The following is a 26034-nucleotide window of genomic DNA, read 5'->3' as shown; positions in this document are numbered from 1 at the left end:
GTTAATATAGCATCTGCCCCTGTGGATTTAAATCTATAATCTCATAGAACCTTATTATTGCTTTTCTCAAATACAATGAAGCATGTGTGGTACAGGTTTTTGTCAAATTTATCTGTGAATGTTATTTATTTTAAGGAAATAAGCTTTCCAAGATAAAATGGGAAAGTTAGTTAAGCTTCTAGAGATCCTGACATCAGGAAAAGATATTTCCAAATGAATAAATGAATCACTGTTAGAGAAGACTCTTTGATGCTTAAATTTCCTTCTAATTTAAATCTTAGAAGCAGAAGACCAGCAAGATCTTTTGTGTGTGTTTTTTAATGAATCAATAAACGGAATAACAGACCTGAAAAACCATCAGAATAACACATCTCAAATAAATTCCCTTGTTGATGCTAGCTGGATTCCCATCATAACGAACTGCACCACTCAGACCACATAAGAGCTCTGCCTGATGTGTTTGTCAGGAAGTCCCTAATATCCTCGCCTTACATCTCTCTTTTGTTTCTCTTACTGCAGATACCCTTATTGCTACTCAACATGCAAAAGGATGGTGTCCTAAATTTAAACTTACTGGAATATAATTAAAAAGTTTGATTTTTTTTTTCCCATTTATAATCAAAATCCTCTATTTACCCAAATTCTGTTTTCATACCTTCTGGATTTCTATGTTCCTCCCCTTTTAAACAAATCTATCCTGAACAAATTAAACACAATCTTTTCCAAGACATAATTTACTGTCTATTTCCCTGCAATATATTTTATATTTAGGCTCTGACCCTACAGGTCACAATTAAGAAAATGAGCATTTAATGGTGCAAGACCTGCAGGGTCAGGGTGGGTGGAATGTCAGTTTTATTATGAAGTAACTTCTCACAACACTTACAGGTTGAAGCAGGTAAATCAGCGAGCACTCCTGGATAACTATCACTGGAAAAGGAGTGATATTTGTTGCATGAAAAAGCGTCTCCACTGATGCCATTGTTTGGTCAAAGCGTCCTCCAAGTCCGCCCAAAGTCACAATCACATCGATCTGAAAGATAAAACAAAAACAGTCACCAAGAAAACTTTCAGGCATGATCTTTACACCCTGAAAATCATCAATAAAATCACTTGGGGGGGAAAAAAAAGGAAAAAATAACTACTGACTATACAAAAGCAAATGTCAAATACAGTTATTTACTTCCATTACCGATAAATACCATTATGTGATTTTTGAGGCTGAGTATTAAATCTCAGTAAATTCATGGCCAACATGTGGTACTTTTAAAAAGGACATAACTGTTCTCCCTAAAATACAGGCCAGTCTTTGCAGGTAGTTATCTGTCTGCCCTGAATATATAAAGCCTAAGATATATCACTCCACATCTAAGCTCCTCAGCTAAGAGTGGTATATCTGAGCCTTAGTATCCCCAGATCTTACAATCATTTCAGTATTACCCTCACAGTTTACAGAGCGAATAAAGGAAATTTCAGGTTAGGGCCATTATATGTCATTCTCGTTCCTGCCACACAGCATTTTAATGTACAAGCAATCCCACTCACAGGCTGGCGCTACTCAAGCTTAAAAGCACTACTGAAGTAGGAGGTTCCACCCCAAGCGACTGGGACATCATCTCCCGGCTGTCAGGGACAGGAGCGCTCTCCTGCCCCAGTCCCAGGCCCGCAGAGAGCACCGCCCGACTGCTTGCAATAGGCCACGAAGTCCGACCGCTGCTGCTCAATTCTCTCACTCTCCATCAAGACTCTGAACACTTTATTTCCTATGAGCAGAAAGGGAGCATTTAAAAGCCCTGGTTAAGAGCTTTTGGGTCCTCAGATAAAAGGTCACTGAGTGCAAAGCATTATTATTATTACTTCCATAATGTGGATCAGTTACGTTCAGTAATTGTATTTTAAAAAGATACCACTGAGTAAGTCCTATCTAGAGCGTTAACACATTGCAGCTCTAAAGTCTTTAGAAGCTGCCTTGACAATGGCCATCTGGCGAAGTTTCCAACTTTATAGGGCTTAAGTCTATGGCTACTGTGATTACACGAAGTTTTACTCAACCCAGGAGCCATATAATGGTGCTCTGTGTCTCTGGAATGATGTATTAATAGCATCAGCTTCTATTTTTATTACTAGGGCTAAGGCTTTACGATTCTGTTGAATATTGGTTCGCATGAAAATTAAGCTCCCTTCCTTTTGGTGAAGAATTATACCGTCTTTCTCATCACCACCAGGAAAACACTTGAGAAGCCAGAATGGATCAATATAACATATTATATATTAGCAGCAAACACTGAAACAAAAACCCTGTTCTTGTACTGCAGACAGCATGTATTTTCTGTGCAGATTACAGATCACACAGACCTAACATACAACCAATACAATACGAATGGTAGGAAAACCTATCCATAAACAGGAGATGAAACAGCAAAAGGTGAAAAGCATGTTCCCAGCTAAGCCATAATACATTTTTTATTGATTCCACTGTAGAAACAAACTGCTTTTGTTTGACTGGCGATGACTGATTTAAAAGGGTGGATCAATTCGCTGAAAATAATACTACTAAAAAGACCCACCACCACCAGTTCCTTACCAGACAACCAGCAGTAAAAATGCTCCCCACCCCAACAGAGGCTATGGGAGAAATCTGTTACTGGAACCACAGTGAAGTTAAGGTGGCTTTGCAAAGGATCAGGATCCACATGTATGTTGTTTTTCTTGTGAGCAATGAGACCGAAGCTTAAATATTAGCCTAACCTAGCCCAGCCTTCAAAAATCTGTGCAACTTCTCTACGGTTTCTTGGTATATATGTCTCACCATATGTGAACTTGTCTGTTTTGGCTTTGATGTTTTCTACAGTTTAAAAGGTAAGAATGAAGGAAACACAGAGTTTCCTCTGACTTATAATTAAAATGATGCAATAACATTCTGAATGTGTCTTCTTTCCCATGTAAAACTGTCAGTATGTCAGAAAAATCCTGCTCTGTTATTCACACGTGTGTATTTACCGCGAAGTACAGGACCTATCTCAAACAGTGAAGTGCTCAGTGACTGCAGCTTTTTGTGACAGAGATTGCCAGAGTACTGTAAGTTGAAGGAAAACATAACAAAAAAAATACTTCTGTATTTTAAAGTATGACAGAAGTGATCCCGACGTCCTACTCCTTATTCACTAGCAACAGCGCAGTGATCTTGTGGGTTGGTTGCCAAAAAGTACGAAAATAAAACCAGTCTAGCATGGAGTAGATCTGTTGAAAAGGCATTCACAAAACAGAGGCTTGGGGTTGTGGTGTGTTGGGAGAAGGCTAATAAAGATACCTGAAAAGTGAATGTAGCTATTCTTTAGGGTTTGCATTGACTGTGAAAATGAAAAACAGAAGTATGTGACAGGTACACAAACAAACCCAGCTGGAGTATGAGAGGAGCAGACAGAGAGAAAAGCTAAACTTCTGCACTTCTGTGATGGTTGACAGTCCTGCCTTTCACCGAACAGTCTTGGCAGCAGTGACAGGCATCCAGACATTGTAGGACTTTTAGAGACTCTTTGAAGTTCTAGGTATACACACTTTGTTTATTTAACAAAACCACAGAGGTGCTAAGTCCAACAAAAACCTGAGGACCCTTTTCATCCCAAAGCTATCAACTCTGTTAAAAAAACCCCACAGCACAAAAATCACAAACTAACAAAACATTCAGTTCCTTCCCTGCAATCACCGCTCCTCTTGCTCTGCCAAGCACTTAAGAAAATGGATGTGCCATGAAAGCACATACACGACTCTTGGTCATTCCAGACCCTAAGACAAAGTGAATACCAAAGCACAGGACATTTATATATTCCCACACTACAGCCTGGAAAGGCCGTTCATTTTTCTACTATGATTTCCTGGGTAACACAGGCTACAGAATTATACTGTTGCTGCTAATCAGCCCAGCAGGTAGCATTTGACTAACACACTGTACTTCAATTGAAATGTCCATGCTTCACTTAAATGTCCTGTCACCGGTCCCCTTACACAATTTGTTTTCACACAGTGTCATTCATTTCCTGAAAAAAGGATATAAAATCCTAAATAACTACAAAGAATAGCTTAGATCATTGCAGGCAAAGTGTAGAGGGCCCCGTATTCTCTTAGACTATCTATAACCTGACTTAAACATACAGGCTAATGAGCTTTAATTTAGAAAAAGTTGAAGATCTAAAGGTGGGATTCAGTCATCTTTGAATGATACACTTATACATTAGTATCTCTTGAAAGAGTTTTAGGAGTCACTGCCAAACAGCAGGGCAGTTAAAGGAGAAGGGAAGCATAAAGAAAGACTGCGGGCAATTCAGGGATGTATTTCTTCCTTCTCCCCTAAGCTGTAATTTGGAGGGTGCAAGGGTCCAAGGGGAGCTGAAGCTGCCACCACATCAGAATGAAGTTGCTCAGGTTCCTGCTTCCACTCTCACAGAGACTACCGGAATGGACAACTTGCTGTGAACTGTTTGCTGGCTTGCTAAACACTATTTTTCTGTGAAAACTGGTCCAGCTGACGTTCCTCTTTCTGGTATGGATGGGTTAAATACAAATATTTCCACTATATGATTGATGAATACGTATTTAAGGAGAAGGGTGAAAGGACACAGGAAGCTCGGAACTGCCTGGGGTGGGTGAAAAGAGTGCAATATCTAGCTTTGTAATGTCACCATTGCCATGACATCTAAGAGCAAAGTCCAAGGCTTGAACTGACACCAAAGGATGCCTATTCTTTTCAGAACTGTGCTCGATATCTCTGATAAGAAATCCTCTCCCCTGGGTATGGGTAGGGCTCTGGAGAGACAACTCAAAGGACTTTCTTCCACGTGAACTGAGTTTCAGCCAGACAACTTGCAAACAAACATGCCGAAGTCTCAGAGAGGTGGGTAGGTGAAAGGGAACACATCTACCGACAACAACCAGCAGCACTGAATGAACCGTGAACACGCCCTCCCCTAAAGGAAAAGGGGAAGGCAACAGTAATCAAGATGCTGTAAAAGCTCTGCAGCCATGAATAAACCATCCACTGCCAATACCCAAAATATTTCTATGCCAATTACAGGTCAGATATTGTACCTGATTCGAACACAGCTTCCTTTTACCACCTTCTCACTTCATGGATATCTGCACCTTTCACAGCCTTTCCTAATTTCCTACCATTCATAAGCCTATTCCTTTAATTTAAGATTTTGGATAATATGATATAGAGAGTAAAAACATTGTAGTAACATGCACAGTATGTTGAAGTATATTATATGCTGAGATACATGTATATTGAAGTATATTATATGCTGAAAAGCAAACAATTAAGTAGTAGTGTGTATTATTGCTTTATCGCTTTGACACTTTATCAATTTTGACTAGTTTACAAGAAAAGCATTTTTTTCTTCATAAGGCAATTTTGCCAACTCAGGATGTGGTTTGAAAATCTGGGTATATCCTTTCTGGTCTCTGCATCAGCTTCAGTAGTGAAGACTTTAAAACACAGCAAGCACTTTCCTTAAGAACAAATGAGCCAGAGTAGATTTCATCTCATTCTCCCATAGCTGTATTAGAGCTCTTGTGCTGGCCAGATCACAGTAATTTTTTTATATCATCCACAAAATTGCAATGTAAATTTAATGAACTATTAAAATCCCACAACCCAATGCTGAATATATAGCAAGATATTGTCCATTTTAGTTGATTATACTGGCTCTCTAGTTCAGTGTTTTACATAAAAGATATGGCACTTATTTCCTACGGGAATCATATGCCCAGCCACGCAGCAGCATCTGAACCTTGCTCAGGTAGAATCCCCTCTTTACTCTAGCTGGAATTTGCTCATTGCTTCAGCCATCTAACTCTTCATGGGAACAAGAGCTCTCAGTTGAAGGCTGCCATCCTGTCTGTGTACCTGAGATGATAACCTTCAATCAGCTTCATTGTCACCTCACTGATTCCACTCATCTTATATTATATTGTTCCAGCTCCTTCACAAAGCATTTCTTGCTTCTTATGTTCATTTTCTTACATTTTTACCCAAGTGCTTTCTGTATTTTTAACTTTTTTTTTTTTTTTTTCAAATAAGAGGTTAATTCTTTCTGCTAATGACAATAAGCATGCAAACAGATTGCATTTGTCTGCTTCAAACATGTATGACAGCAAGATAGAAAGGGAAAGATAATCTCGAAATCCAGTCACAGATATGAGTAGCTGGAAACATTTTAATCTCGGTTCTACTATTGACCTGTGTTTACATCTCTGGTCAAATGACTTGATTTTATTTCAGTGCTTTGGCTTTGCTCTCTCCTGCAGGTAAATGGAATGTTTGAGGGTTTATATAACATCATCTGGCATAAATTTTGTGGAACATAAACTTCATAACCATTGACTTCATTATTTCTTACTTACAGAAACCTAATCTACAAAATCCACGTGAACTGCTGGACCCCAAGCAATCTGATTTTGACTGCTTGCTCTTGTGCTGAGTATTCCTGTATGACCTTGATCAAAGAGCACTCCTTGTGCCTCAGGTAGAGTAGGGACAGCAGTAACTCCTGCTCTGCTACTGCCGGTCAGCTGCAGCACGGCTCTACAATTTGTGCTGCGTGTGAGATCAGGGTCACTGGAATTCCTTATTGCCTCAAATTTTCTGGGTGAAGGGCTTGTCCCTACTCCAGACTGTTACCATGCTGTTGTGAGCAGGCGAAAGTGCACTCTTAGAGCAATGTGTTCACCGAGGCTTTGGAGGAAAATGTGTGCTGGTTTTGACCCTGACACATTTATTCTGTACATGAACAAGGATTCCTGGACTATCAACCTCTTGTCTTCTGAAAAATCACAAAATCTCCTTGTCTTTTAAAGCAGTATGAAAAGACATTCACAAGCATGAGGCTAGCCTTTTTGTTCCCACAGCTGAATCACTGTAATCCATGGTGTATACTGCGGTATCACCCCCACGGAAATGTAAAACCAACCACTGTAAACTATCATATCCCTAAGAAAGCAAACCCTGGATTTATATTAGCAGCAATGCAAGAGGCCCTCAAAAAATTATGCTAAAATGGTCTAGAAAATCTCTTTAATGATCTCATCTCCATTCGCATCTAGTGCCAAAAGCTGTGTTTGGCACATGCTGTGTTTATTCTCTTCGTATTCTGCCTCCAGGAGTAAAAAAAGGGAAAAACAAACTAACTAAAAACTCCCATCAATGAACAACTCAAGGGAGGAAAAAAACGTGATCCCATCTTCTTCAAGAGAATCTGTTCATTGTGAGCTTTGTATTTCACATTTCACTTAACTCCAGCTGTCAGCCTTTACTGAAGTAGCTTTCCTTCCCCTTCATCCAACATGTTTCTGTGTTTTCACAAGATCAGGACAACACAGCTACAGCCCCCCGCTTCCCTGACAGCAGGTCCCCCCACTGCGTGCGGACACCTGTCATCCCACACTCCTCGACTAGAGCCAGCCTGCAGCCTGTGCCAAGGGTTAACCTAGTCCTGCAGGGTCAGCAGGCGGGAAGGACACTGCACAGGGAAGAGGTTCTTTGCTGCGAAGACTCTCCCTAAAAGCCTCTGTTATTCCCCCAAAGGGATACAGATCATGATCCAGATCAGGGAGCCTTGCCTGGACCGTGGCTCCTGCGGCAGCATGCTGGCAGAGACACAGTCCTGTACAGGGAGGTCCCTGGATATTCAGGACCTGATGGATCAGAGATACTGTAAGCTCTGCCTGCTAGCCCACAAACAGGATATATATCCCAGGACATATATAAATGAGGCTGTGTGAGCCTTTGCACACCTCCATGAGTCCCGACAACTTCTTTTTGACTTCCTTTACAGTCCTGTGGCAGGTTAACCTCAGCTGGCATCCAGGCACCCACTCCAGATGCTGACTCCCTCTCCTCAACAGAACGGGGTGAAAAAATAAGATGAAAAAGCTCATGGGTCAAGACAAGGACAGGGAGATCGTTAATTACCAACTACCGTCACAGGCAAACGAGACACAACTTTGGAAAAATTAATTTATAATATTGCCAATTAAAAATCAAGTTAGAGAGAAAAAAAAAGACAAAATTAAAACCACCTTTCCATGACCCCTCTTTTTGCCAGGCCCAACTTCACTCCTTCATTCCTGACTCCTCTATCTCACCCTCCTGCAAGTGGCACAGGGGAATGGGGGGCTGTGGTCAGTCCATACCAGCTCCTCTCTGCCTCTCCTTCCTTCTCATGTTGTTCCCTTGCTTATAGCAGGGGTCTTCTCCATGGGGTACAGTCCTCCAGGAACAAACTGCTCCGGTGTGAGCTTCCCACAGCCCGCAGCTCCCTCAGGAGATACCCCCTGGCTCCAGGGGGGCTCCCCACAGCCCGCAGCTCCCTCAGGACATACCGACCCCCCGGCTCCGGCGGGGGCTCTCCAGGGTAATCTCGGGGGGTGCTGCTGGAGCCCCTCATGCCTCCTCCCGCTCTCCCCTCGGGGGTCGCAGGGCTGTTTCTCCCCTTTTCCCCTCACCCCTCGCTGCCGGGCAGCGTTTTGCCCTTTCTCAGCTGCGCTCTCCCCAAGGCGCCCGCCCGTGGCTGAGGGGCCGGGCTGGGCCCTGCGGTGGGGCCGTTGGAGCCGGGGGCAGCCCCGGCCTCCCCTCTCCTCACAGAGATCCCCACCGCCCCCACCAGCACCTGGACACACAAACCCAATACAAGTCCCTACTTCAACCTAACAAATAACCCTCATTGCTTAACTCATTATTACTGCTTCTCTAGAAGGCTGAGAAGAACATGAGATGCGACTCTCTCAGCCCCAAAGATCCCTTTCCTTTCCTCCCACACCTTCCTGTGGTTCTGTTACAGCTCCTACCCAGACGTTGGTCTGGGACCCTTGGAAAGCCTACAGAATCACAGAATCTCAGAATCGTCTAGGTTGGAAAAGACCTTGAAGATCATCCAGTCCAACCATTAGCCTAACATTGACAGTTCCCAACTACACCAGATCCCTAAGCGCTATGTCAACCCGACTCTTGAACACCTCCAGGGATGGGGACTCCACCACCTCCCTGAGCAGCCTATTCCAATGCCTGACTACCCATTCTGTAAAGAAATACTTCCTAATATCCAGTCTAAACCTTCCTTGGCGCAACTTGAGGCTTAAACAAACAGAAGAGGCTTAAACAAATCTGGGGTGTTTCAAGGCAATGAAGTAGATTTTCTGTAGGCAAGGGTTGCTCCACCAGCAGCCCACGGGCACTTATATCCACGTAAACAGAGAAAGCCAACTTCAACACTATGAGAGGTGAGATCTTTTCTGGTGGCTTCCTAAAGCGAATGTGTCTTTTCTTTAAAACTAATTTTCTGTCTATTTTTATTTCCATTCTGTCACATTAAACTTTTAAACTAAGGCATCAAATTTTAAGGAAAGAATCACAGGTTTTTAAAGGAAAACATTCCATACAAAATACAGAAAAGGAAATTAAAAAAAATCTCCATTTCCATTAAAGGGTGATGCTATTTCTTTTTACTTCATCTGAGTAAGAGTTAATGTCTCAGGCGCTTTCCCTGCATATCTTAACATTTAGCAATGAAGTCTGCATAAAAGATGCCACAAATAATGCAGGGCTGTAGGGCATCCTCACTCTCTTGCAGCAGCATCGCAGAGGAGATAATGACGAAAGAGGCATTTGTGCCTAACTAAGATGAGACGTTAGCTCTGCTATTTAAAAAGTTTAAACTTGGGTTCACACAGGTCTGAAGATCTCCTGATAGGTCCCAACAGAACAGTAATATTTTCAGCTGGTCTGAACATTAATCTTCATGATGAACAAGGGGATAATAGCCTGTCCTATTATACTCAAGGGACAGATATAAGACCTGAAACTAAAGACAGAAAATTTTTCCCGTGTCTCTCAGGCCCTATTCTGCAAATGGTTCCTCTTTTGAGTGATTTCACTGAATACTTGGGCAGTACAGATTTTTTTTTTTTTTCCATGGGAATGCAGATTTGCAGAAAGAAGCCTTGAATTCACACAGTTGTTTCTAAGAGGTTGGAGATATTCTTATATTGAAGGAAGTAGGTTAGGATCTCAGATATCGATTTTCTTTTTCAGAGTAGGTTCAGTATTTATAGCAGGTAGGCTAAACATAGCCTGAATAATGTCAGCTTACACCCATTACAGAATCTATTTTATTTTTCTACACTGTCCTCTAGACCATATAAATTTAGCCATGCACTTAAAAAGAAATGAAGCATGATTTCTTAAACTGGAGGCGCTTGTGAAACTGTAAACATTTTATGCCCACATTTAATTTGCACGAAATATTGAGCTTTAATTGTTCAGTGCTTAGTTGCTCAGTTGTTTAAAAGGGGAGCTCGATGGGGTCTTTAGGCAAGTTGTAGAGACCATCTCCCGAGTCTCCTCCATAGCAGTGACAAAGTAAAATTAAAAGCTTAAAAGAATAAAAAAGAACAGCGTGAGTATCAGAACCAGCAAAGCCTGGTTGCCACCGTTATGCTCTGCTGTGAAGACCCTTCAATCCCTAACTCTGTTGAGCTTGTGCTACTGCCCTTTTTACAGTGGGAATACTGTTGGGGCCTTTCAAGTGTAACCAGGTTGCCTCATTTTCACAACGTTTGTGAAGAGTTATACTACTGTAAGCCCCTTCGCCCCTTCTTGAACACTGCTGGTGTCAGCCAAGAGGTCCAGAGTTAAAGGTCTGGGAAAGTCAAAGGATTGCAGAAGACAGTGAAGCCTCAGGACTATAGGTTAAACCATTTCTATGTAGCACCAGCCACACGCTTTTACTTTGCAACAGTCTTAACACCTTCCTCTTCCCTCTGCCCCCAATACTCCTTTCTAGGCAGAGAAAAGAAAAAAAAGAGAAAGACCCACCAACAGCTTCAAAAGAATTGACCAATATTACAATTTCACTGTTTCTCTTGACTGTTCAAAGGCCATACAATGTTACAAAAAGGGGGAAAATGTAATGGGGGGAAAAAACCCCAAACTGGTAAGGAAGTGTTCTTATATGCGCTACTTAGGTGGGGCGATGTCCACAGCTCTAGGGTAGACAGCCTGCTTCCTTTACATGAAATTAGGGTGTTTCTCTTTGGGAATGGGCAAGTTCTGATATCCCGTATTATAGGAAAAGCACTTTGTCATACCTTTACAGTGGGAAGCCTTAAAATAAATCAACAGTAGGAAAGATCGGTTAGATACTTCATTCCTGGAAGGTGGATTTGGTTGGACCTTAGAGTCAAAATAGTCAGTGCTCCAGGATACGTCTGTACACCCTATAGGAGGGATTTACTCCTGTTGAAAGGTATTATGAAATTCTACATTTTAGAAGTGGGAATTAACAGGAAACATTTTGGATCCATTTGTTTCTTTCTGACAGGACAGGTTTATGAAGAGGATTACTATTAATAACTCATGAAAATCTTTTGATACAGCACTTGACAGTGTAGAAACCTTTTCATTACACATATTTAACTTCCCCTAAAATATATCTCATTTGCATTTTCTATTCTCCTCCTGTGAGGCATTAAGAAGAAAATACTCAACAGTGCCACCAAAACTGAACAGGTTCATTCTTAGCCCTGCCTCTTATATGGAATTTGGAGATAGAGCCACAAAATTCAGGGTCCTTGTAAAAGCTTCACACTCCAGCTCCATACCAGCTTTGGTATCTTCCAGACCGCCTCTCCCCCTATTGATGGTATTTAGTTACTTCCTTGTTCCCAAATCCTGATAGCAGCCTGTCCCCATTCCTAGGCTTTCCTTTAAAAAACATTCCCGCTACTGTTCTGGGTCCCCAAATGTTTTCAGAAATGAAAACAAATAGTGATCCGGCATGAAATTACCAACTATTAACGTGAGCAGCAAAATTACAATTCAGTCAGGAACTGAAGTTGATACATTTACTGTTACAAAAATGTTGTGTCCACAGGAATAACCTCAACTGATAGACAAAACCAAAGCTAAGCCAAACAGAGCCCAATACTTGCAATAATTACACCTTTTCTACATGGGACTGCTCTTTATGTAAAAGATTATACTCTTTTAAAGTATTTTCTGATTTTTGTTTCAGCGTATTTTCTGTTTACCTTCAGGGTCTTTTTCTTTGTGTAAAGACAAACCAGAGAGTGCTTAATAAGCTGTTTGAACACTGCATAGCTGAAGGTGGTACACGAACATCACTTCATTGCCTTCTCTTCAGCACTTTATAAACACAGGACTTCACTAACATTATGTTTAGTTTAGCCTCCCTCAACAGAAAAGTGGACTGATTTGACACTTTAAAAGGGCAAAGAGAAGAATGCTTGCATTCACTTAAAAGAAGTAATATGCTAGACTGCTGGCAGATTGAACCTTTAAAGTGTAATTTTAAAATGGAAATGTTAGTATAGTATCCCTTTACTGCAAAGGGTTTTTAGGAAGAGTTGGTTTGGATTTTTTCAGTTTTTCATATTGACACTGATGCTTTTATCAATTTAAACACACTAACATTAAACCACTAAAAGGCATGTAGGTTTCAATAAAATTCATTTTTTATATCTTCAGCCCATATAACCAAATGAGCTGCTTTAACTTTTTTTAAGAAGAAAAGATAATAAAGTTAAATGAAAAGTCCCAGAGCTTAGTTTTAAGACTAAATGGTATTTTAGATGAAACAGTTAAAGAAAGCAGAGTTTGTAACTCTGAGTTAAAGATAATGGTTTAAATCTATCTTTACATTATGAGGATTCTTCTTGGAGCTGCATAATTGATAAACACACTTCCACTTCTCAGTGGCGTGAGCTGCTATGAGCTGCCTGTGAGTCAGATCAGGGACACTGTTACGGAAAGAGCACTTGATGAAGATTGGGAGTTGGAGGATCAGCCCCAACTGTACCACTAGCATGCTGGGAGACTGAACAAGTTGCTTCTGTACTTCTGCTTTCCGATCTGCAAATCAAAGACAATAACGTCCATTTTTAATGCAAGATCTGTTGATCTCTAAATAAGAGATATTGTAAGCATGCCTATCATTTTGCCAGTTCAGTTGGTTTCTTGAAATAGCTTGTGTTACGTGAGAGAAAATTAAGAACAGAAAGCAGTACCTGACAGAAATTACTGTAAATAAGCTTACTTGAAGGTCTTGTAATGAAGAAAGGAAAGTACTCACGTAAGCACAGAATGGATAAAATAGTGATTAAAGTAGTAAAGCAAAATGTGCATACCTAAGTGTTCAATAGACCATAAACAATGTAAAAGAAACACATGGCAGAAACAAAGACAGAGTTATTAAGACACCTAAAAGGCAGCACATTGGGCCAGGAAGGGATACTGCCAGAAAATTTGTGCATTGACATACATACATGCACGTGCATGTGCGTGCACGCATACTCAACAGTCATGCAGAAAGAGAAAGAGAAATACCTAACAGCGTTTAGGTTGGAAAGAAACTTCAGGAGCCAGATTCTGTTGATGGTACTTCACTGCTTCACCCATCCAATACAATGCAATTCACAAATGAATTAGGGCTGTGGAGAGGGAAAATTAAGACTGATTCTAGCTTGCACATATAAAGGGTACTGCTTGTTCTAACATTCACTGCAGTATGTAATTATAAATACATATAATTAGTTGACATAGATATCACAAAATGATCCCAATGCTGCTTTCTGCATGACCGGGCTATGCAACCAAAATAAGCAATGTAAACCAGAAATTAACGTCCATGAGGATTCAGAAACTATTCTAAGAGTTTTTGAGACATAAGGAAAAAGCACTTATGGATTGGCTAATTATTCTAGAAGACCAAATTACTGCTGTTTATATCGAACAAGAAGTTCAAGAAGTCACAAGGTGTTTTTTCTCCCAGATTTGTGTCTCAGTTGACTGTCAACTGTAACTGCATCCTTCCTTGTGGTAAAGGCATTTCTAAGGCCTCTTCTCAAACTGAATTCTCCAACAATCAGTAAACCCTAAGCTAACTTTACAGTCTTCTCTCCAGTGGGGGCACTGAGGTGACCTCTAAGAAAGCTGTTCGACATGATTATCTTTTAGTACTCTTATTCCTCTGTTCATATTATTTGTTCAAAAACTATTTGAGTGAGCAGGAAGGAACAGGAGGAGGATGATGGAGATGCAGAGACATGGAAAGTAAACTGCACAGACTTAATTCCTTTGGAACAAAACATTGCCCCCATATGTTCATGTGATCTCAAAAACCTCCTTAACCTAGAACTTCCGTAGAAGTGACTGACAGATCAGAGTAGAAATTTTAGCCATTCAGTATAGCAGATAAATTATAGCTTATTCTCTAACCAATGGAGGAACATATGTTTCAAATACCTCAGCTCCTCACAGTTGAATTTCATCCAGATAAACTATGTCACAGGATCGTAGATCCATGTGTCCTGGTTTGAGCCCAGAGGGCAACTGAGCACCATGCAGCCATTCACTTCTCCCAGTGCTGGGAAGGAGAAAAATGAATCAAAAGGCTCAGGAATCGAGATATGGACAGGGAGGGGTCACTCACCCATTTAACGGTCACAGGCAAAAGACAAGCTTGTTAGGGGAAGAAAAGGATATCACTTTAATTCAAAACACTAACTACAACAACACTTAACAGACAGAATGGGACAGGAGTATCTTAAAAACACCTCCTCCCATCCCTCCTTTCTTCCTGGGCTCAGTTTTGTGCCTGATATCTGTATGTCCTCTCCACAGTGGCGCAGGGGTGGGGGATGAGGGATGCAGTCAGTCTGCTACTTCTTCATGCAAGGAAGGGGAGGGGAAGCACTCCTCTGCATTCTTCTCCCTGCTCCACGTGGCGTCCCTCTCACGGGAGACAGTCCTCCACTAACTCTCCCTGCCGTGAGTCCTCCCCACGGGATGCATTCTTCTCGAGATGCTCCAGCGTGGGTCACGTCCATGTGTTGCAGTCCTCCCAGTGCCAAACTACAACTGCAGGGGCTGCTTCTCCCCTCAGAGTCTCAGAGGTCCTCCCCAGGCCGCAGGCAAATCTCTGCTCCCCCGGTGACTTCCATGGGTGGCAGGGGGGTGGCCCCGCCCTCTCACCACAGGATACAGGGGGGTCTCTGCTCCGGCACACCTCCTCCCCTCTCCTCCTTTCTTCTACTGACCTCGATGTTCGATGTTCGCATAGGTGTCCTTCTCGTAACTCCTCCTCACAAGTTACCACTCCCTCCCAGCTTCCCCTTCTTAAATATGTTATCACAGAGGTGCAGCCACCATTGCTGATTGGCTGGGCCTTGGCCAGAGGTGGGTCTGACTTGTAGCTGGGGGAGCTTCAAGAAGCTTCTCACAGGGGGCCACAGCTGTAGCCCCCTCCCCCTCTACCAAAAACCCCACCACACAAGCCCAGCACACCATGGTATACACTGAATGTAATTAATTTCCTAGCTTAACATATTGCTACCTAGAAAGAGCAGCAAACACAGCATGACTGTGGAATCAATTTTTTTTTTTTTTTAAGATACTGAAGAGATACTTTCTTTTTTTTGTAACTTCAAGTATAAATCATGGGGAAGCATATTTGTACTGTCTCTTTGTCATATTCCTCTTTGACAAGTGCTCTGGATAAGCCAGACAGAGTGGGTAAAAATCAAAGCTGGAGACATACATAGTTTTCCTGGAACCAGGAAGACATATTCCACCTAGTTAATACTCTCAGTTAAAAGGAAAGCTTTTATGATATGTTTTTCAGAGGGTAAAAACCCCACATTGCGACATGCAAGTTTGTACTTCAGGCCAAAAATGCAAATGCAGATGAAGAACTCTTTCTCTATCCACTTCTAGTTTTCAGACCTTTCCTTTCTTCTCAGCTGTATGTACTTCCCAGGTGACCACAGAATTCAATGGCAGCTTTCTTCTGAAGAAGAAATCTGCATTCTCCCCAATCATTTTAGATCTATGGCTTGAGCAGTCTGTTTTCTTACTACTTGACATTTTTAATGCCAGAATGTTACCCATAAAGACACCTAAATTAAGTGCAAATTTAGGTATTTAAAGAGGCTAGAGTTTCAGAGGAGCCACGTGGTTGCATCCATAAACTGAAGCCAGTATACGTTGCAAGTGCTCAGAATCTCTGTGTTATTGGGACACCAAGCGTCAAGCTAAGCACTGCATTATCAGGACATCCAGAAGAATCGCCAAGCCTCCTACTAACAAATTATACCTAATGCTTCTGAACAAAGGGAAAAGTGGAATCCAAACTAGTAATTTATACAGTTGTGATACAGTTTTGGTTTGCTTATGCTTCACATATTATTTGCCTAAGTTGAATCAATGACTTCTTGAAACTCCTTATGTCACAAAATGCAGAAGACCAGAAACAGAAATGTATACTTTAGCTAGTGTGCGTGAATCGGCTGATAGCGTCTTACTATGTTTTATGGAACAGACACTGCAAGCAAGAAGCAGCTAGGATTTAATGAACATGCTAGTTTTAGAACACATATCTGTGTTACTTCTCACACCTCTGAAAAACTCAGGTTGTATTTAAAGCACATCTTACATGTAAGAGCATGAAAATATAACAGAACTAAAATCTTAGGTTTAGTGGATTGGCATGAACTCTGCACAATTACTGTAATTATGTTCTGGCTTGTACTTTACAAAATATCATCAAGGATTACAATACAGTATCCTTTAGCCAAATTAACAGGGCTTTACCTAGGAGAGTGATCAAAGAATTCAAAGTTTTACAAATAGGCTACTTACTGTTGAAACACATCTGTAGCTGTCATGTTCCCATTGCTCTTATTTTAACCACACATTGATTATTCATTATAAAACCCCTTGTGATACCTTAAAAAAACCCCTCTGTAGCAATAGCTGGGATTTGATAATGAACCGAATCTAGGAAACACTCAAGTTCTCCTTCATTCTAAGGGTGATTCTGTTAAGAAGGAAGCGTCTTATTTGCCAAAGTCAAAACAAATCCTAGGCGTCGGTGGATCATCTGTTCTGACAGCACTCTTTATCATTCATGTCCTAGATGGCAAGACACCCCTCTGTGCTCTTGTGATGATAAATTATAGGGGAAAAAAATAAACTATCATATAGAGAGTTTCCTTGCTCACAGCCAGACAGATAAGAGCAGTGTATGGAGAAACCCTCCCATCTCTGTCTATACTGATGGGGAAAAAAACCTGATGAACAACAACATGTACTGAGGGCGGCAAGAGGAGACACAACTGCAGATGGGCATTGTACAACAGCACTTTGAAACATCCCATGGATATATATTTCCTTTAGAAGATCAAGACACTTCAAATAGCTTAAGCAAAAACTGGTTAATTATTTATCAGCCTGGAGTGAGGAGAGAAGAAAGAGGGAGTAGTATTGGCATTTCCATCTCTTGCTGCTTTGTTGGAGTACAGGGATCTCAGGAAGTCAGGCTACTTTCCTATCCTGCTACAATGAAAATGGAAAAAGATGAGGTTTATACATCTCCTTCCATCTTGTGCCATTGTTTTCATTTTCTTACATTACTATTGCCCTCACTGTTGGTAAGAGGATGCAGCAGCTGTTTCCTCTCAATTCCTTTCACCCTTAGGTACAGAGCAGAAGAGCGAGCTCAGCCCTTACGAATGACTGCTCCATGGGGAGGAAAGGGCAGCAATCCCAAGAGCACGTCTGCCATCAACTCATCATGCTGGAAATTCCCAAGGAATTTAGCTTCACATCTCAGAGAGATGAAACAAGAGGGCCTCTGAAACCAAACTGTGGGAGGGGGAGGGGGAACATTGCCTCCTTTGCCTTTCCAATGAAATGAGCAGCTGACAACTCCATATGGCTCCTTTTAAGTTTAGTACAGTGCATGCTCTGCAAAGGTTCCCTTTGATTCCAGGGGAACCTTTTGCAGAAGGAGGTATTGCTTACCATATGTAATGCTGGCAGGGTAAGATTACCTCCCCCATCTCACCTTTGGGAGGGGAGAGAAGGAAGATGAACATCAAGGCTCAGTGTGCCAAGACTTGAAAATATATTTACATGCTGAAGTGGGACTCTTGCTTTGAACACCAGTCACAGCAGCTCTTCTGCACTTTGGGTAGTTCATTAACAGAAATCAATACAAGCTGCCTTTTAAGAAAGCCAGGGCTTGTTCATTGACACACTGTGTAATTCCTTTCAGCAGAAGCATCAATTCTTAAAAGGTGTGCAGTAAATTATGGCAAACCCACAGAATGGCAAGGCTACAGAAAACATTGTTTCATTTCAGTGCAAACTTAAAACATAAACCATTGAGAGAAAGCGTAATTATGAAGAACCGGAGACAAAAGATGTGTCGCCTTTACCTGGAGGCCCTTCTTCTCTATCTTTTTCTGGAGTATCTGAAGGCACTTGGTGAAATCTGTGAGGTCCTGATCCATGGTCTCAATTAACTCACATCCCTAGTGAAGAAGCAGCAAAATGGAGAGAAAAAAAATAACGTCACTCATCTTTCAATTTTGAGAACTACAGCTGTCTTTGGTGAAATTAACTGCAGTCAGCAGCTCTTAAAGTCTCTGCATGGAGATGCAGAATTCAGTAAAAGACTATTACCCTTACAGAGCCCAAAGACTGTAGGTCCCAGCTGAACAAATTATTATGAAACAGTGGTTTGATAAATATTCAAAACCCATTGAGTATATTTGTGAGTTTGGATAAGCATGTTCTGCGATGCTCTGGTGGATGGACAAGTTGCAGTGCAGTGAGCCCTGGGTGATCAGTAACTTCCAGGGTCAGGTTCCAGGAAAATGACTGTCCTCTCTGGTGCTGCAGTTACGATGTTTCTGTTACATATATTGAAGTGTGTATAAATGCAAGCATACAAAAGTGTTCAAGCTTTCAGGAACCAGTGCAGTTGTACTAGTTAACGTGCAGTGATACAACAATTTCCTTGCAGTGGGGTAATATGGATGAGAGCATGTAGAACGGAGAAAAGCAGGAGTTCAGATTTCTTAATTGAGAGCTAAAGCAATTCCTAAGCCTCTGATAAAAAGCTGAGTAAGGAAAAGTGGAGTATATCTACCACATAAAGTCACTATTCAAAGAGGTTTCAAGGATACAAAATACCCAATACAGCATCGTAAATTAAAATAAGAGCCATACACGCTGGATTTAGAGGTTCCCTCTCCTACCACTTCAAGGTCCCCTTAAAAGCCTCCTAGCTTTGTCTTTATCTGACAGATTTTATGTTTCTGCTATACACAATAACAGCTGATAAGAGAAAACCATTCAGACTACCGAATCTTTGTGTCTGTGCCTGTGTGTATGAAGTACATGATTTTGCTACATCAGAAAAAAAACCAGACCAGAATGTTAAAGCTGCCTCTACCTTAGTGGTAAAAATAAAGGTACAGAAGACAGAATTTCCCAGATCAGTGTATGGATGGAGTTTAGTGGATTGCATGCAACAAAATAATGAGTCTCCAATAGGAAGACATACACTATCACTGAAATGCTTCCCCGCACAGCCGGAATGCACATAAACCAAACAAAAGCAGCGTGCAGTAGGGGATTTGGATGAAGTGGAAGAGATAAGGGAAGAGATAACAGCATGCTTTTTATTATGCCTCTTCTCCTCCCTCCATAAAAGGAAAGCTGGTCAAAAGTGGTACCCTTTCTGATCCTGACATTGCTCTAAATACCTTTTCAAGAAGTAATAACAGGCCTGCCGAGGTGAAGCATCATAGAGCTGCAACAGCACATGTAATCAAAGGCCTCTCTTGCAGAAGTGATGCTGCTGCCACCACAAAGAGACTAGGGGAAATACAGCTGGAGCCTGGACTCAGTGCTAAGCGTCAAACAATTTGAAGAGCTGCCATGTCTCCACTCTTCACCAGGAAAGGCCGAAACATAACATTGGCAGGGGGAGAAGTGACACAAGCCATCTGGAGTCTGTAATGAACCTGTGAGTTGTGCAATGCCAGCCAGAGACACCAAGGGAGCCCAAGAAAGGTATAGGGATGTTCAGGCCCACCCCAAAGCTCACAGTTGGATCTGAAAACTACTGACGGGAATTTGTTAATCAAAGCCACTCTAAATGAAAAGACGTCTCATTCACTAAGAACACGGTGCTCTCAGACAGTCTCATTATCGGCATTGATAGTGGCAAGAGAGACCAAGCTGTGAGAAACTGTGAACAGACAGAATATCCCCGGTCTTTCACAATCAGCCTTTGAACAGCACGAGAACGTGACAGATAAAGACTAAATCAATGGCAGGGACAGCTACTGCTGAGCATGGGAGAAGAGACGGAAGCTGAGTTACCTGCTCTTAAATTAACAGTAGAGAAGGAAGGTCTTTTATCTTTTGCCAGAGCCATTCCTTGGTTTCACAGTGCTGGCAGAAGTAAGTGGTTTATAGGTACTAATTTATAAATAAAAGATTTAACCCCCACTCTCCCCCACCACTTTGAAATACTCCTTCCTGCAGTCACTAACAAGACTGATGACCTTGGGCAGTCAGGTTTTGGCAGCTGCAGGTAGGCTGCAATTCTGCTTTCTACCCAGGGAAGATCAAATTATCTTTTTTTTTTTTTTTTTTTTAACAGTGATGATCTACGACAGCTTAAGTCATTCTATTACTTATTATGCTTTCTACTAGTAAAAACATTTCACTTGAGGTTAGTTCTTGCCTAGCTTCTCTGGATGTTCTTTGATAAGAAAAGTATTTCAGAGCAACTACAAGGTACTACCAAGGCAAGATAATGCCAGCATGTTTGCTGGAGAGCACCGTAGGTCACTTACTGCAGCTCCAGAAGAAAGCCGTGATGCACCGCACATAGACATCCCGTGTTCAGCCCTGCTACTGCCTTTTGCACATGTTCACAATAAAAGCCCTTAAAAAACCATCACAGAAATGCAGCTAAGTGTGTAAATGGGATGTCAAATGCACAATTCATTAAAGGTAGGTTACTATACCTGTGATACTGATACCAAGAGGGTACTGGGCAGTAGTAACTAAAAACAAAACCTGGCTTAACAGTGGTATCCTGAAACTGTTTACTCACTGTCTGCACCTTTGACACTTTAAACAAATACTTCTGTAGATCATACTGAAAAATATTGTCAGAGTGCCACCATTAAAGCCACCACTTCCTTCATTTAAACTGTGATTTCTCATTCTCTTTTCACATCAAGCAGATAACCAGTTATGGAATTGGCAGAGATTTCAGAACTCCTCCTTTTGCCACAGTGGCAAAGAAACTGTTGTGGTCAGACCATACTGGGGAAGAGGGCAGGCAGCAGCATTCGGATCTTCCTGCATCCTCTTTACGGCCTCGGTGGAACTAATGTCTGTGCAGTTCATGTTCACTGATGATAAGAGAGTTTTAGATAAATCTGACATATCAAACCCAATATTTTATACCACAGAATTGGATGACAATTCAAATGCAGTTCTTGTCAACTGTATTATTCCCGAATGACAAAAATCTTCAAGGCAGAGCTTTCCGATGCAGCCAGGGTTTAATGAAAGGACAGTGTAACAATAGCAAGATAGGCAATAACACTTGTAGTTTTATAGATACCTGCTCAACTTAATAACATTAACCTTTGGTAAGAAAGTTAAAAAGCCAAACAAATTTAACATTAGGAAAGGTTAGAAAAATCAATACCACACAGCAGGAAAGAAAACAATAGATTGCATCTGATGACGATAGAACTTTGCTGAATGCTAGGATGAGGCACACAGAATTAGACTTTGGCTGTTCTGTCTTATTATAGCAGTTATGGGAGGCACATTGCTAAAGAAGGAGTGTGCCAGACACACATAATAGGATTATTGAACCCTATATTTCAGACAGACGCTGAAATCAGATAGGCACTGAAATGTCAATCTGAACATCTCAGCATTTCTCCCATTTTTAGAAATATTATGCATCGCATGTTGTGTGTTCGAAGAAAGCAGTGTGTAGGTGTCCATTCCCCCATGTCCTTGTTAATCTCTTATTAAAAGAAAGTCATGTTTGTTCTTTCTCTAATCTTTCTGAGCATGAGAAGATAATTAGGACAGAATACATAAAACACCCTAATTTGTACTCTATCTCCAAGACCCTCCTACGGCAAGTCATTGAGTCTTGTCTTTTGAAGCCTGTGTCTGGCTGTGCTCACTGAGTGCACTAGTGATGTCCAGTTCAGTCTTTTAACAACCCCTGTTGCACTGAGGCTCAATTTTGAGGCATCAATCTCAACACAGCTGCACTTATGTATAGTGTTAATGGCAAACACAGGAAAACCATATATCCTTAAGTTAAAAAAGCAGGGAGACAGCTTTTAGAGCCTCACAAAACCACAGCACAGGCGATTAAAGTTTAAGGAACCTATATAAATTAAATGGTATTTCTAAAATCTCTCCTTCCCCTAGACCTCACCTGCCCAAACAGTAATGCACGCAGTCAATCCCCATACCTCACAGACCAACTGAGTAAGAGCTATAGATTCACAGAACTATTTCAGTTAGAAGGGACTTTTCAAAGTCATCTGGTCCAACCTCTCGCTCAGAGTAGTTAGACTTGCTCAGGTTGCTCAAGGCCCTTTCCAGTCTAGGTTGAGCATCTCCCAGGATGGAAACCACAAATTCTCTGGGCAACCTCAGTGCTTGACCACTCTTGTGGTGAAATGTTCTTTCCCAGTGTCAAACTGGGATCTCCTGTATTGCAAATTGTTGTTGCCTCTTTTCCCATCCCTGCTTACTTTAAAGAAGAGTCTGGTTCTGTGTCTGCTCTGCCTTCCCATGAGGCAGTTGAAGACAGCAATATGATCTCCCATTCACCTTTTTTTCTGGAGGCTGAACAAAGCAGTTTTCCTCAGCCTTTTCTCACACATCATGTGCTCTAGACTTCCCTAACATACATTTCCCTTGCATGCAACATTTCCACCGCCAAGAACCTGAAGAGGTCAATTAGCAGCCAGGAGGTAGAGGGTTTCTAGTTCTCTCTTCTTTTTAATGTAAATTTTTGGGCCCAGGGAATTTCAGCCATTTTGCCCCTCTGGTATCCTCTTCCACTTTTGCCCACTCGGAGAATAATCCAAACTTCCACATTCTTCATATACTAGCTGCAGTCACCTGAATGTGTGGAACCCTCAAACATTTTCATACCCAAGTATGCAGACAAGTATTTACACTATGAATTGGACTCAATGCAGTTGATACTGAAAAACAACTGTAGGAAAATCCATACACGCATCCAAGCAAAGTGCTGCTCTAGACCAGGCATCAATGAACAGAAAGGGACCACATGATCTGACTGCAGGTTTTGGACCAGGGCTAGCAAAGAAGATAAACATGTGGATGCATAATCAAAAAAGTTTAACAGATGACAGACTATTCTACCATCTTGTCTATAATAGGAGGGTGGTGGTGTGAGACCAGAGCATTCAATCAGTATCAGAAAGAAACAACTAGTTTGGGAAACATTTCTTGCAGAGATGGCAGTCACCCAGACAGTGGTCATCTTTATTGTGGACCCAGTGTTTCGCAGCTGATCCAAAACAACTCTCCCAGAACGGAAACCAAGTCTAGCATGGGATAAAGACAGAGCTGGCTGCAATGTCACACGTTCCTGAAAACACTTAAAGAGACAGGATTGGAGAAAGACAGAACAAGAACATCTAGTTTGAGCTACTGATAGGCGTAAAAGCTGCATAGATTTCCTACAGGCTGTAAGGTACTGGAGACTGATGTAGTAAGATGACACCAAAACCACAGAGCAGGTTTATCTCTATGAATTTCAAACCAGAGGGAAATTAGTGAATCAAATCCTTTTGCATTTTGGGAGTAGGATGCAAGTATGGAAGGCAAAGCAGGTAAGTTCACTGATTTCTTTTGGGAGTTTCAAATACTGTTGAACAACAAGTATTGAACAGCTTGTCTTTTGATCAGCTTAATTGTATGAATTGCTTTTTGATTTTTGTAGTAGAGAACAAAATAAATATGTATAATTGGTGAAAATGATTTTGGATATTTAAATAGCCAAAAATACATAATTAAGTGAAATGTATTTTCTTTCAGTTTTTGGACTCAAATTTGGCTGACTGCTTGGCATCAGCACAAAGCTAATACTGTACAGATTGCTTGGCCCTCAGTTCTGGGGTGGATGATGTTTCGACTCATCCAATTGCATATTAAGTGGCACTGCCATTCAGATTAACTAAAAGAATTTATTAATCATGTTGAAGCATATGCAGTAGAAGCCAAATAACTAAAATCCACACTCAAGTGAAAGTCCCGTTACTGAAAAATAAACCAAGAACGTTTGGTTTTGACCATCACTTCTAACCTTGTATAACACCACTTGATTTATTAAGCAAGTACTATCTGGTGGCATGAAACAAACCCAGTAAATATATGTAAACATATGCACACCTCCGCAAACCAAAAGCTGCATGAACTTGTCAAATTTGACAAGCGTTAAAAAAAAAGAAGAGCTCTGTAGTTGAAACTTTGACTGCAACAGCTGCAGCCTCTCCTCCCTTCCCCTATTTCTATTTTGATATGGTCTTTTTCAAAGTAAATAAAATGTTTCCTGTTTTTGTTTTTAATGAGGCAGCATGTGGCTTCTGGTAGAGGATAGCTTTTTATACCATACATTTGATGTTGAGATAGCAGCAATGAAAGAGTTCTTCTGCATTAATTAGGCTGCCCCCTTTCAAAAGAAAAGTCTATTGTTCATGAAATCATGGCAATTACTTAAAATGAACAAAATATGAGTCTGTTTAGTTGGAATTTGACCAATATCAAAGAAAGCCAACATGCCTTCTTTGCCACCTATAACAAACTAAAAAGCAGAAAACCAAAGTTTTCTAAATCTAAGAAACCAAACCCAAGCAAAAAATCCACACAAATTTAAAAGAAAGAAAGAAACAAAAACCAAACAGCACAGTTAACATTCCATTTGCTGGATAAATTCCCAGTACTTATCTGTACTGGAGCAAATTCTTCTGATTTATAGTTTGGTGAATGAAAGCAAACATCTTAAATACTCACCCACAGGTCAGAAAGTGCAATAAAATATACGTCATTGCAAAACCTTTATCAGAAGACCACTAATGTCTTTTAAAACTTTTAAATAACCAGGAGTAAAGGTAAGAGTGTTTCATGAGAAAACTGAGGTGGAAAGGTCTGTCAGGAGCTGCAGTCTCACATATACAACCCGTATCTCTCCATACCCATTTCTGGCATTTAAACAGGAGACCTACATTTGTACATCCCTATGCAACCCAGACACGTTATTTCTCCAATCTGATGATTAAAACTGAGCACAGCGCAGCAGTGACAGCCACCTGCTATTTTTGGATCTTCTCTGAAATTTCCCTTATGTGCCCTTCCTTGTCTGAAAAACAAAGGTTCAGAGAGAGGAGTTTTAATTGATGGTCAGGCTCCCTCTATAATCAGTGCTGTGAAAAGCTTTTGTCTACCAAGCTGATTAGGCCCTCTGGATTCTAACCTATCGATAGGACTGATTACGGTACCTTGCTTTTCTTGGAAAGGAACTTGGAAGCTGGAATTGCCACTCTATCTGTGTGCATTTATGTATGAAGATATGAGGTAGCTCGTGGAAGGGAAATCAGAGTGCTGGAATAGCACCAGTCTCTGACAGAAGGGAAGCACATGCCACTGATTGTAGACAGCACAAGCCACTACCCGTCGTGCCAAGGAGAATCTTTTTTGTTGCCTTGGATGCACTATGAACCAAGCCCGAGAACTGTCTTGTTTCTAAAATGCTGTAACTACACTTAAACACATATTAAAACTAATACTATCTTTGGCACTTGGATCAATGACAATGCAAATCAGAGTCAAGCACTCTCCTGAAATAAAGCAGGAAACAGAAAAGCTGCCCCAACCGCAAATCATATGCCCCACAGAGCTGATGAAATAGGGCATGCAGCACTCCTTGCAATTCAACCATTTGAGGTACCTTTCATGAGGTGGGAGGGAGAGGGGCTGCCTGCATTTCAAATCCCACAACACTTTATGCACAGTAACTAAACAGGTTTTTGTGTTTTGTTTTTTTGTTTGCTTTTTTTTTTTTTTTTTAATTAAAAGGGCTT

At 41.2% G+C, this 26034-nt stretch overlaps 1 protein-coding gene across 2 annotated transcripts in view; it reads right to left on the bottom strand.

Moving 5' to 3' along the window:
• Positions 1 to 26034, bottom strand: part of TPK1 (thiamin pyrophosphokinase 1) — a 321381-nt gene that overhangs the window by 110963 nt on the left and 184384 nt on the right. The window contains exons 5-6 of one of the 2 annotated variants that reach the window (XM_074842930.1): positions 18292 to 18387; positions 887 to 1033 (exon numbers count right to left, since the gene is read on the bottom strand). In XM_074842930.1, coding sequence (XP_074699031.1) covers positions 887 to 1033; positions 18292 to 18387 — 243 coding nt within the window. The remainder of the gene's footprint in view (positions 1 to 886; positions 1034 to 18291; positions 18388 to 26034) is intronic. The other variant, XM_074842940.1, reaches the window with a different exon arrangement.

The sequence above is a fragment of the Strix aluco genome, chromosome 1 (assembly GCF_031877795.1).
Source record: "Strix aluco isolate bStrAlu1 chromosome 1, bStrAlu1.hap1, whole genome shotgun sequence".
Lineage (NCBI taxonomy): Eukaryota > Metazoa > Chordata > Aves > Strigiformes > Strigidae > Strix > Strix aluco.
Note: the sequence above shows the minus strand (reverse complement) of the source record. Positions and strands in the feature narration are given on the sequence as shown.